Raw genomic sequence first — 13,358 nt, 5'->3', positions numbered from 1 at the left:
TTGGAAAATCCTATGGTGCGGGCCATACCTTACTTTTAATAAAGTGAGGAGTGCCCTCATCAAAATACAGTAGTGCTGATAACATTTCCCTTTTTTAAATTGAAGTTATGTTGTTATTTGAAAATTTAGGCGTTTTTGTAAATTTCCTTCTATGATTTATTTGAAGGATTAGAAAAAAATTTTCTTGTTTATTTTTGTGCTTTGTTACGTCACATGGTAAAGCAGGGTTTGGAATTCCTTCTTTTTTCTTTTTTTTTTGAACAGTAACAATAACCTTTTACGGGGTTAGGCCCATAGCGCAATTGATCAAGGCTTTGTTTCTCAACCTTGAGGTCTCGATCGAGGTTTTAAATTTTGGTTTTGATTTCAGTTTCGGGCTCGCAAAAAATGGTCACAGAAATGGAAACGCTTCGTTTGAATATTCAGAGAAAATCCTATAAATCGCGGAAATGTCAGAAAAGATATGCAGACGATAGAATTTTAAGATTAAACTTTCAGAAATTCTAGACTAATCGGAAATACACATAGAAACCATCACATAAACAAAACAACTATCCTTAATGGTTTAACAACGTCGAACACTTAGTGACATGCGCTGTCACACACGTCATTACACGTCTCGTCTGATAATTCATATTTCACTTGTAATTCATATAAATATTTATGCATAATACATACACCATGTTTCAAATGCAGTTCATTTAAATATAATTATGGAATGAGAAAAGGGTTCTTGCGCTGGAGCACAGATGGCTTATTTGCGCTCGAGTGCAGGAAACGAGGGTGGGGCTACATTGTTGTGGGTTATTCTAAGCATTCATTTGAAAGGCTCCATCATGGATGGGGTGTACCAAAAATCAGCTTCATTGGATCATCATAGGGTATCCATTTGCCCATTTTTTTCCCCCACAAATGGCACCCTAAGATGATCCAATGAAGCTGATTTTTGGTGGACACCCTATCCATGAAAGGGCCTTCCAAATGAATGCTCTGGATCCCACAACAATGTGGGCCTACCCCTTTTTTTTGCACTCGAGCGCAGGAACCCTTTACTCTTATGCAATACCTATATAATATACCACTAATATACTTAAGATTTTGATTTTGATATGCGTTTTAGTTTCAGTATGCATTTCAGTGGGCATCGAAACAGAAATAATTTGGTTGTTTCATGTCAGTTTCGGTGGAAATTTAAAACAGTGAGCTCAATCCCACCCAACTTATCTTACAAAAAACTACCCTTTTATCGTCCCATGCTCAAACAACTTTCTTTAACGCTGGTGACTGACCTTACATTTGAAACCCCAGTTCCCTATATGCGGCTATTTATTGGACCCCTTATGCTAATTATTCTTCAGTGGTACAATTATACCGGCAATTTGATTTTCCCACTTCACCCCTTTGCCAACTGATCCACGGAATCATTTGTAGATCGGGTCGATGCCGAATCATTGAACGGATTTGGTTGCATAGACACCTTATTTCATTATTGACTTGCTAGTTTCCATTGCCCCCAACAACATCCTCCTTGGCCCCAAGATTGAGTTTGATGAATTGCCTTCTATCACCAATTGTCCCTTGGAAGATTATGAGAAGATTTTGATTCCACAAACAATTGCTTGTGCTTCCACCTCATTTGAGTCACATAGGCTGGCCCCAAAAACATCTCTAGCACTCCCCCTTTGGAATCTCAAAAAACACCCCCACATCCCTCCTTGGCCTTGCCCACAAGATCACGTTTGATCAATTGCCTTCTATCAACCACTTACCTGAGAAAATTTTGATTCCACAAACAACTGCTAGCGCTTCGGCGTCATTTGAGTGACAAACATAGGCTTGCCCCAAAAATGTCTTAGGCACTCACCCATTGGAATCACTAAAAACAACCCCAATGCACGCTCGACTTGGCTTCCCAACAGATCTCCCATCAAAATTCAACTTTATCCAACTGTGTTTCTCCCTAGTCTCTCCCTCTCGTAGCATCAGTGGAGCAGGGAGGTGGTAGCAGTATCCCTTTTATTTTCTCTCTTAAGAGAGCCAAAAAGTTAATGAAAACATCCAGAACGTAGAGCAGAATTTGGTAGAAATAAGAAAGGGAGATGATAAATTTGCACCCCCTGTAGGATAATCCGCACCCACAATTCACGTTATAAGGGGTGCGGAATATCCTACAGGGGGTGCGAAATTATCATCCCCATAAAAATCACCATAATAGAAAGTGACCAAAGCCTCAAGACTATTAAGATCGATATCTTCTGTATGTTTAACTGTAATTTCTCTGTTTGAGTTTTTATATGGTGGCTGACCGTCAAACAACAAGGGCAGAGAGAGAAAAAACCCTCATCCTTTATTTTTATCCAGGTCAAACTTCCTTTTCTGACTTTTACGTTATAGAAAAAATCAATGTGGTTGATTTTTTCTCTCTCCACTCTGTATATGTAAAGGGCGGCCACCATATAATTTCTCTATATAGAGGGGTTGTTATGGTATGGCAGAAGTACATGGCAGTAGCTAGGAATCGAAAATTTCTAATTTTCGACATTTGGGTCGTGTTCATATTTCATAGTGGTCTCTGGGCCCACAGATGTCTTGGTTGGATGGCACTGTCTTTTGTCCATCAAATAAACCTCTTTTAGGATTCCGCCACTAAAAGATAAAACATTTTGATTGATTTTATCTTTATCTTGGAGTTTTTATATGCTATGGGCGTGAGATCCAGCATTTTTCCGAAGGTACAGTTGGGCCACAATGCAAATAGGCTGCTCTGGATAGATTAGCTCCATAGGATGATCCTAACCATCCGATCTATAGAGGTTTCTATATTGTGCAAACCCTCTACAGGTCAGAGGGTTAGGATCTTCCAATGGAAATAATCTACGGACTGCAACCTATCTATGTCATGGCCCGGCTAATGAACAGTTTGGATCATCCCATGAAGTGGACCTCACTACACTTTCTGAAAAATACTGGGCTTCACGCACAGACATCATATAAAGTCTGTCTTTTGTATGGGATGTTCATTCCATATGGGACCAAGATCGTGTGGGTTAGAGAGGCAACTAGGCTCATTTTTGGGAAGGGAAATGATATCGGCACTTCAATATTTTGATATCCATGCTCTCCTTGCTTGGCTTTTAGTATTTAATGGGCTTGTGAGAGCTTTTTGGGAACTGTAATAACCTGTTGACAACCTTTTAAATACTAAAAGACAAGCTAGTAGAGCGTGATATCATTTCCCTTTTGGGAATTTTGATTAAACTTTTACCCTAAAATCAGGTTCAACTTCAGTTTGATTCCAATTCAGTTTTAGCAAAAGTTCAACCCGACCCGTCCCAAACTGCACCCTCAACGTGGGTCACCTTATGATGTTCTAAGGTCCATTTGGGACATTAGAACTGACCGTCACCATTGATCATGATGCTTTATTCGTTCTCAAGAATTATTTGGGAGTAAGCTTGGGTTTGGTGCACCCCTTTTGTATTTATCATAAAGAAAGAGAATTATATTCCCAAGTATACTACTGTATTAGAATCATGAAATAAAATGTCGATGAGGACTTTGAGGCTAAGACCGTAGCTCCTTAGGAATGGTGCTAACCAGGCAAACAATGTCATTTTGAGGAAAAGGAAAGTAGAAATGAAATGGTGGTGTAAATGCTGAGATAAGGTGTGGGGTGGGAGTATCATTTCCCTACACACAAAAACTATAATGTACATGGGAAAGATTTTTACTCCATTCCAGCATTTCCACCCCTTTTTTAGTCTTTTCCTAAAAAAATAACAGATTTTCCACCAGTTTTTCTCTCCTGAAAATAAAGTCTTTTCCAGGAAAAGACAAAGTAAAGGGGTGAAAATGATAGAAAGGAGGAGGGGTGGGGTATCATTTCCAAAACTTTATATAGTGCATACACTTTTCCATTCGTTAATAAAAATGATTGATATACTACCACTACCAAAGTGGTTTTGCTTTGATTCTAAACTAAGCAAATATGAATGAAAGAAATCCATGTTGTGCATTGCAATCATCCATTCCAAGCAACCAATACCACTCTCATGTCTGTGGCTCCCATCACTCTCCACTCTCATTGCTGCCCTCCAATTAAACAACCACACATGGCATGGCATAAACATATTCTTTCTCCCAAAGAGCTTCCAAAACCAAAAAAACTAATGAAGTTTTGGCCAATTGGGAATCTCTCACTGCATAAGTTAGTGTAAGTTCGTAACGTAATACTTCTTCTTCCTTAATAAAATCATCATTCAAAGAAAAAAGATAAAAAAACCAATTGTAAAATACTGATTGTCATGTTCATTCCTGGCAGACACTATCTGGGCCCTCCTCTAACTGCCGACTGTAAGCCCAAGTTAATAGCTATAAAGAAAGTTACATCTATGAAGTATTTAACAGCAATAAAGAAAGCTGCATCTTCTATTCCATTCCAGTGGGTCAAAGAAAACCATAAAAATATCACAACTCTCTCTCTTAGTAGAAGATTGTGTTCTCACCCATGAACGCAACCTTCTTGGCACATCTTATTGCTTGTTCCTTCCTATTACTTTGCATGCAGGGGCGGAGGCACATATAGCCCCAAAGACTTGCAAAATCTCTTTTAGGGTCTAGGGATATACATGCATGCTTATATAGTTTAGTGGCCATGGCCCCCAATGACCAATGCAGGCAAGTGTAAATTAGTCCCCCCCCCCCCCCACAAATTGTAAATTCCTGGCTCCACCCTTGTTTGCAAATGATTGGGACCGTTCTTGCCTGTTTGCTACAACTTTTAAACAATAACATCAGGATATGCTGAGGTGGCTACGGAAGAGCTAAGATTTGCCTGCGCACAATAACAAACGGTCAGACGACCTATTCAGAGTTGGTATTCTAGGAAGGCCCTCCGATGCTTAAGTCAGTGACCATTAACATATTAAGAAATTCTCACTATGAATAGTAACCTTGGGAATTGAAACTTAAGAGGCTATTTATAGTTGGAGGCCAAGGGGGTATTAGGTATGTGATTACTCCAATGCCCGTGGATAGGTGTCAACCTGCAAATGGGCAAGGATTTACTCTGGAACTTTCTAAATAGAGTAGGATTACTCAATTACCCTCAGAGACATGTCAGCCTGTGATTTTTACGCCCATCAACAACTTTGTTTTTCCTTTATTTTTATCTTTTGGGTTTTCTTTTACTTACCATTGCAATCAAATGTAATATTTTGTTCTTTAGGTTTGGTATTGACCTTTTTTCTTCAATTTCTTTGATATTGACCTTTTTTTCTAGGTTTGGTATTGACCTTTTTTTCTTCAATTTCTTTGCTTGGGCTGTAATAGGATGTTTGGAATAGTAACATGATGTTTGTAAGATGAATGCTAGCTACAAACGTAAGGTGGTCTGCTGATGCACCTCATATTCAAACAGGTCGAAACAATTAGTTATTATGGATGAATTCAATTAAAAAATTAGGGCGTGTTCAGAAACCATTCTCACCCACTAAAAGAGTAGATGAAATGGGCAGGAACAGGAGAATGAGAATCACCCGATTCGAACCCTCATGCCGCTTCTAAAAATTGAGCGAAAACTCACTCTCAACCCATTTTTACACGGATCTAGAGAAACGACCCAAAAAATGAGAGAAGCTCAAGGAAGAATGATTGCCAAATACAACCTTAGTGCTCTGTTTGGTTGCCTATTTTAAAGAAAAATAGGGGGAGAACATCTTCTCGAGATCTACTGGAAGTTGTTTGGTTTGCTTTTTAGGTCTTTGACCACCAACGTTGTCGGGCGACGGTCGGGTGATGTGGCACCCTCGAGGATTTCTCGCCGAATTTTGCAAAATCGATGAAATTTCAAGAGAGAAATCTCGGGGAGATCGATTTTCCTGCTTTTTCTCTTCCAAAATTCAAAACCGTTCCATTTCTCCTTGCTAAATCTGCTGATTTATTTGATGTGGATTTCTAGGTTTTCATGTAGTTTTGATGTGGGTTTCGGGTTTTGACGTGGGTAAAAAACCATTCAATTTCTCCTTGTTAAATCTGATATTAAATCTCCTTGTTAAATCTGCTGATTATTTGATATGGGTTTCTGGTTTTGTATTGTGAGAATGAGATGAGTTTTGTATTCTTATTCTAATCTGCTAATCTACTTGCAACCAAATGCCCAAAACAATAATTCTTCCAGAGATCTCCCACATATCTTCTAGCAACCAAACACCATTCCCTACATCCCCCGGTTGACTGATCTTCTTTTGATCTCCCCTTTGACGTCTTCTTCTCCTAATCCCCCGGACAACTACAAGCAACCAAATAGAGAATAGGGGTTTGAGATGCATCTATAGACATTGACACATGTAAATAGCATTCCTCAACAAGCAATAAAAACAATATAAAGTGAAGACTTTGCATATGCAACTACCATTCCTCTGCTAGCATTCCGTACGCATGTGATGTTACCTTTCAAAATAGTAAGTTCGTACTCTAAGTTTGAATTTGAAAACAATAAAATCAGGCAGTGATAAATAGGCTCCCAAATATCTTAAATCGACCCCCATCTGTCTATCCCTGTGTGTTCATGAGATAGACACATGGGGGTCGATTTATCACTCCCCTAAAATCATGGGTTTTCTAATAACCCTTCATAATGTAATGGGACCCATTGTATATCAATTAGGGCCCCTTTGGCAACCTGCCGAGGTGCAGATTTTCTGAAATGGGCTAAGTGGGACTCATTCTGTTTCGTGATTTTTGCCTAAGATTGCGCTTAAGAATGACTGAATGAGAAATAAACTGAGTAGATGGTTTATCTTTTCTTTTAAAAAGGGGCAAAAGCAATCCAGTAATCCAGTTTGCAAAATTGATTAGTGGGACCCATAATGTAATGGGACCCACTGTTGCTTTCTTTTACTGAAGCAACAAAATGATGGCTTAGAAAGCAAAATTGATTAGTGGGATCACTTCAGTGGGAAATACCCTTGATGTGGCCCCACCAACACGATGTTACGATGATCTGGACTCTTCACAGTGGGCCCTCCCCAACCTTAGAGTTGACACAATGAAAATGACTCAATTCCTTTCTGAGCTGAAAGACACTCATACGGGGCCCCACTTGCCTCTCTTACGGGGCCCCACTTGCCTCTCTTACACACATTTGGATATCCCTTGATTTGGATAAATGCTCCTGAGAGCAACTCAACTGCATGATCTCGACCCTCCATCAAGCCTTGATTAGGATTCTTCCAAGAAAAAGCTAAACTGAGGATTTTTGTAGTCCTTTATCTTACGCATTAGATGTGACCAAGACCCAAATGGGCCATCACACCACAAGATCAACGGTCTGGATTGCACATAAATGCTCCCACTGTGTAGGTTTTTATGTCATTATTGGTGTTTTAATCTTTCTAAGCCGTCCATTTTTGCACTAATCATATCGGAGGGTTAGGATCATCATCATATAGAGAAGATTTTTAAAGAACAGCCTATCTATTCTACCAATCTAACGGTGGGGATCAGATCGTTCAATTACACGAGAATTTATACGATGAAAGGATGGGATGATGCGTACGTGTTTATAAGGCCCTTCATCATATAATTTATCCAATTACCCAGACCCCAACCAACCATAGTATTTTTTTATTTTTTATTTTCTGTCTATACAAAAAGTAGACGCGCGGACACTATATAGTTTTGAATTTCAAATGACGTCGTTTAACAGAATGGAGATTTTATATGGTGTATGCCCTTATAGTCCCGTATTTTTCAAAAACTACACTACAGGATGATCCAAACTATAGCCCTTAAAGTCCCTATTTTGTGGCTCATTATATGGACGGTTTGGATCATCCTATAGTGTGGTCCGTACAGTCTAGCCTACCCCCTCTCTCTCTCTGTGTCTCTCCGTGCAGAAGTTGGTCAGAAATCCAAATTCGGACGGAAAGTAAGCATTTCAAATTAATTTAAGCGCAGTAATATTTCCCCCCCTCTGATGGATATTTCCGCCCCCCATTAACAGATGTCGTGAACTGCAAAAGGCTTAAAAGTTAACGGTTTCTGTTAAAGGGGGAAAATATCCATTAGAGGGGGGAAAATAGCACTGCTCTTAATTTAATCCTCAGAACCTAACAAGCGACAAAATCTCCCTCCTTTTCCCTTTCTCTCTCTAGACCAAAACCCAAGCGTGAAGAAAAAACAACACTCGGGAATAGCGAGGAGAGAAGAAGAAGAAGAAGAAAAAACCATCACCAAAACCCTCAAAACCTTACTCATTCCCCCTCTTTTTCTGTTTACATTCATCTTTTTTCCCAAAAACCCAAATGAAAAACCTTCATTTCTTCCAATCTTAAGCTCATTCAACCAAGATAAGAAGAGAACAAAATATCGTAACTTTTTCCCTTCTTTTTTGGGTGTTTTTCTTTCTACATTAAAAAGTTGTTTTTTTTTCTGGTGCTGAGTGAATGATAATGTTGGTCTCTGTCTTCTTGTTCAAACCCATGTCAGGCTTTTCAAGGATTTCTTACTGGGAAAAAGTGAAATCTCTTAGAGAAAAAAAAAAAAAAAGCTTTTTGTTTCTTCTATATTTTTTTTCTGTAAAATTTGTTTCTGCTCCATTTTCTTCATACAATTTCTTCTCTGCTGCAGATCGTTGCCATTAAGAACAGATTTTCAGCTGCTGGAAGAAGAAAAACTTGAAGGTTTCAAAGGTAAAAATCTTTTCTTTCGTTCTAATTTTCATTAAAATCAGTAAATGTGCTTTTATTCTTTCTTTTTTTAATTTTTTTTTGTTTTCTATCTTGTTTTACTGCAAACGCCTTGTGGCTGCACTTGCAATGATGGTGTGGTGGATTACAGAAGAAGTAACGGAGGAGTAAAAATTGATTTTTTTTTTTTTTTTTTGTACTTTTCAACTACCCATCAAAGATTTCTTATTTTTTGGGTTTTTTTTCTTTCATTTTTATTGTTAATGCTGTTACCTAGTTGGGTTGGAACTTGGAATCACAGTATTTTCTGGAGATTTCTTTGAACAGATCTTGTTTGTTACTGTTTTCTACAACTAATATTGGCACTACCATATTTTGATAATTGCACTAACACATCTTGTCTTTTATTATATTAACTGCCGTCAAAGGTTATTACAATTCCTAAAACTCTATCAGAAGCCAATTGAAACAAAAAAGACAAGCTGAGTTTGTGCAATTATTAAAACTTGGTAGTGCCAATATCAGTAGCCTCTGTTTCTCATCACTCACTCATTAAGTCTATCATGTGCTAGATACACTGGATTCCTGCATTGTTTTTATCTCTGACACTGATTCCTCTCTACCATTACAGGTTTCTTGTGGTTCAGAAAGTTTTGAGGTTGGGACCCATTTTCACCCTCTTACTAGAACGGGTAGTAAATATGCAGACACCGAAAGCAAGGTGATTTTCTACTTTAGATTCTTGTTTGGAGTATTTCTTCTCTGTTAGGATATATGGGTTGTTGGGTGGGTGGTTTTCTTTTTTGTTTTATATTGGGTGTAGAAGCTAAGCAATGCTTCTTTTGTCAAAGAAAAAGAGTACCATTCCAAGAAAAAAAAGAAAAAAGATCACATGATTCTATTGGTTTCATTTGCATCTTTACAGTTGAATTATAACTCCTCAGTCCTCCCCATGTGGATTTTACTGACCCATATAAGAAAGACTTTATTTATTTATAATTTCTTTGAAACATTTCTCTGACTATGTCTGAATATGATTAAGCCAATTTTAATGTAATAGCTGGAAAATAGATTGATGTGACAATTTAGGTCCTTTTTGTTTTAATTGTGACACCTGATTGTGAGTTAAAAACCAATTACTGGACTCAAATTACGTTTAATTTTGAGTTCAATAATCAGTGTGAGACTATGAATCAGTTGTCACAATCTAAAACAAACAGGGCCTTAATGTTTTAGATTAGGATGTTCTTCTTCTCTTTAGATTATTTTTGTTTTTGTTGTTAAATCTGTGGTGCCTTAGAACTTCCTGTTCCCTTGGCATTATCCCTTTATTAGTACAATGAATTTGGACTGCTTTCCAATTCAAGCTGCAGCTGCAGGGCCTTTTTGGAGTTGATAGACATTGGTGTTTTGATTTCTTTGGTTACTTTTGATTTCTTCAGTCGACTGAGATTTGGTAGTATTTGTGCCATTCTATTGAATTTGGAACATGAGGGCCCCCTTTGAAAAGGAAGCTTTGACGTACTAGTGCTCATGGGTCGATAGATCTGTTTCTGGCAACCCATGAGCTCATAATGTTATTATTTTATTGGAAAATTATTGGTTTTGTGAAATGAATTTTACAGTCATTGACAATGTCTGTAAGTATGTAGGTAATTTCACTAGTGTAAAGTGTAAACTAGAACTGGTTAGGTAGGGGATAGCGTGCATCATGCTGAACACATTCTACAATTGGAAATTTGCCAGTGCAAGGCAAGGGGAATTGCATCACTAATTTTACCATAGCCATTGTTCTTTGGTAACAAGCAGTTCTAATATTAATGGATTCATATATTGAGGGAGTCCCTTTATTCCCTGCTTCATGGGAGCTTTATTGATAAGTGTGTTCTAAGTTTCCATCTTAATCCTTCAAATATAATTCAAAAGACATGGAAATGTTGATGTATGTATAATGGATTAAATTGTTACTTTCTTATGTATGTATAATGGATTAATTGTTACTTTCTTTTCTGGCCGGTTTGTAGCTGGGATTCATATCAATCTCAATTTTTCTCTTTTATGGGTTTATGATTGCCATTTTACTGATTCTGAAAGCAGGAGTGGAACTTCGGAAGTGTCTCAGAAGACATCTCCTCGCACCCCTCGATCAGCTCGTCAACTCAAGACGACTGGTTCGGAATCTGACTCAGCATCTTCCACACATCCAACGATTAGGACTCCGACAGACAGAAGCCCCAAAGTCCCCGATCGTCGGTCACCCAGAAGCCCGGTATTGGAGGTACTTCACCATACTTGTAAACCAACTGTAGCATTTTCTAGTAAAATGTAAAATTTGCCAATGTAACTGGTTAAATTCATGCGCAATTTAAATGATGTGTAACTTCTCATATTGAATTTCAGTGTACTGCTGATGGTTGAATGTGCCACAGACGGTAAAGAGGGCCCATCTTGGTTCTTAAAATGGAAAAAAACATCCACATTTCTCAAAAAGTACGAGAGTTGAAATCTCAGTTTTATCTGGTTAGAGTTACTAAGATACCTAACATCAAATGCTGAAATAAATGATATTGTTTCTTCATTTCCTTTTGGAATCACAATGGGGATATCGGTAATCCGCTTCTGTTTTTCACACTCATTTGTTATTTCATTTTGTCTTTTATCATCTCTTGCATCGCCCTGCGTTTGTGGCTTTCTGTTTTGCAATTTTTTTACATTGCTCTTCAGTTTAACATATCGGTCCCCTACAATGGTGTAATTGGACTGCCATTTTGCTGTTATTGTTTTAACTTTTCCATCTTTTTCCATTCAAACTCCAGATGAAACGCTTAAGCAAGGTGACAGAGCTGGAAACCCAGCTTGCGCAACTCCAGGAGGATCTGAAGAAGGCGAAGGACCAGCTGGTTTCATCCGAATCATGCAAGGCACGAGCCCAACAAGAAGCCGAAGAGGCCAAGAAACAACTCTTAGCCATGGCTGCCAAGCTCGAAAACTCCCAACACCAGCTCGTGGAGTTGTCTGCAGCCGAAGAGGATCGGCTTCAGGAACTCCGCAAAATCTCTCAGGACCGAGATCGGGCATGGGAGTCCGAGATCGAAGCCCTCCAGAAACAGCATTCTGTTGACTCTGCCACTTTGTCCTCAGCCATGAATGAGATCCAAAGACTTAAGCTCCAGCTTGAACTAGTGTCTGAGTCCGAGGCTGCCCACGCCAAGCAAGCGGAAATGGAGCACACTGAGCTTCAGTCTCTTAAGCTAAAGATGGTTGAAACACTCTCTTTTGCTGAACATATGAAAGCCCAAGTCAGTGAGTGTAAGGAATCTGAAGCTCGGGCTCAATTAATCGTTAATGAAACTTCATTGGAGTTGGAGACGGCTAAGACAACCATAGAAATGCTTCGGTCAGATGGGTTTAAAGCCTTTGAGGCACTCAATTCCGTAATTGCTGAGTTAGAAGTGTCAAGAGCCTGCGAAAATTCACTCAAAGAAGTCATAAGCAAATTGGAGTCAGATCTTGCTGTGGTTACCAGAGAGAGTGCTAATAAAAGTTCACAGACAATGGGTGAATCGGAGCAGCTAACAACTGAGCTCAGTTCAGCTAAGTCAGAAGTGAAACAGCTTAGAGCTGCTTTGGAAGAAGCTGAGATCAAGTACCATGAAGAAGAGATTAGGAATACTATGCAAATCCAATCCGCATACGAGTTGGTTGAGCTTACAAAATCCGGATCGAACCAGCGAGAAGCTAAACTTGAGGCAGAGCTAAAGCAAACCAAGGCGGAGATTATAGAGATGAAGGCGAAATTGATGGACAAAGAGACTGCACTGCAGGGTATATTGGCTGAAAATGAGGGGCTGAATTTGGAGATGGCAAAAAACCGATCAAGCCCGGGTGAGTCTGAATTGGAAGTGGAGCTAAATAAGGTGAAAGCATACGTATCCGATTTGAAAGCAAACTTGATGGATAAGGAGACAGAGTTGCAGAGCATATCAGAGGAGAATGAAATGCTGAAATCAGAGATAGACAAGAGAGAACGACAGAGTGTTAAAGGCATTGCTGAGGCCGAGGCAGCAAGGGAAGCCGAGAGGGAGGCATTAACGAGGCTCGGGTATGTAACCGAGGAGGCGGAGAAGAGTAGTAGGAGAGCGACGAGGGTGGCGGAGCAGTTGGAGGCTGCCCAAGTGGCGAATTCGGAAATGGAATCCGAGTTGAGGACGCTGAGGGTGCAGTCTGATCAGTGGAGGAAGGCAGCAGAGGCAGCGGCAGCTGTTCTTTCGACAAGTCATAATGGGAAGTTTATGGATAGGTCGGCATCTTTGGACGGCGAGTACCATCCCATTGGTGGGAAGATCATGGGTTCGCCTTATTCTGAAGATATGGACGATGACTCGCCGAAGAAGAAGAACAATATGCTAAAGAGAATTGGGGTGTTGTGGAAGAAGGGTCAGAAGTAGACTGAGGTTTATATTTTGGTGATGGGTTCTATTTATTTTCGTGTTGTTGTTTGTTATGATTGCACCCTCCTTAGTTTTGGACATTAGGAAGGAATTGCTGATAGTATTTGAATCTGTAGATCCTTTCTTGTTTCCTTTTAATGTTACATCCTATATATGTGCTCTGGAGATTTGACTACGTTACATTTGACTATGTAATAGCATTATGTTTCTTCTGTCA

At 39.2% G+C, this 13,358-nt stretch overlaps 1 protein-coding gene across 3 annotated transcripts in view; it reads left to right on the top strand.

Moving 5' to 3' along the window:
- LOC143880436 (interactor of constitutive active ROPs 2, chloroplastic-like) overlaps positions 1–13,358 on the top strand; it is a 96,292-nt gene extending 82,934 nt beyond the window's left edge. Inside the window, exons 2-6 of one of the 3 annotated variants that reach the window (XM_077383450.1) lie at positions 8,206–8,372; positions 8,632–8,693; positions 9,322–9,411; positions 10,788–10,968; positions 11,507–13,358. In XM_077383450.1, coding sequence (XP_077239565.1) covers positions 9,392–9,411; positions 10,788–10,968; positions 11,507–13,138 — 1,833 coding nt within the window. In that variant the 5' untranslated portion in view covers positions 8,206–8,372; positions 8,632–8,693; positions 9,322–9,391 and the 3' untranslated portion in view covers positions 13,139–13,358. Of the gene's footprint in view, positions 1–8,134; positions 8,373–8,631; positions 8,694–9,321; positions 9,412–10,473; positions 10,633–10,787; positions 10,969–11,506 lie in introns of those variants that run through there. The other 2 variants (XM_077383449.1, XM_077383451.1) reach the window with 2 other exon arrangements.

The sequence above is a fragment of the Tasmannia lanceolata genome, unplaced genomic scaffold, assembly GCF_043159265.1.
Source record: "Tasmannia lanceolata isolate RefF3 unplaced genomic scaffold, GAP_Taslan_0.1 ptg000006l, whole genome shotgun sequence".
NCBI classification, from domain to species: Eukaryota; Viridiplantae; Streptophyta; class Magnoliopsida; order Canellales; family Winteraceae; genus Tasmannia; species Tasmannia lanceolata.
Note: the sequence above shows the minus strand (reverse complement) of the source record. Positions and strands in the feature narration are given on the sequence as shown.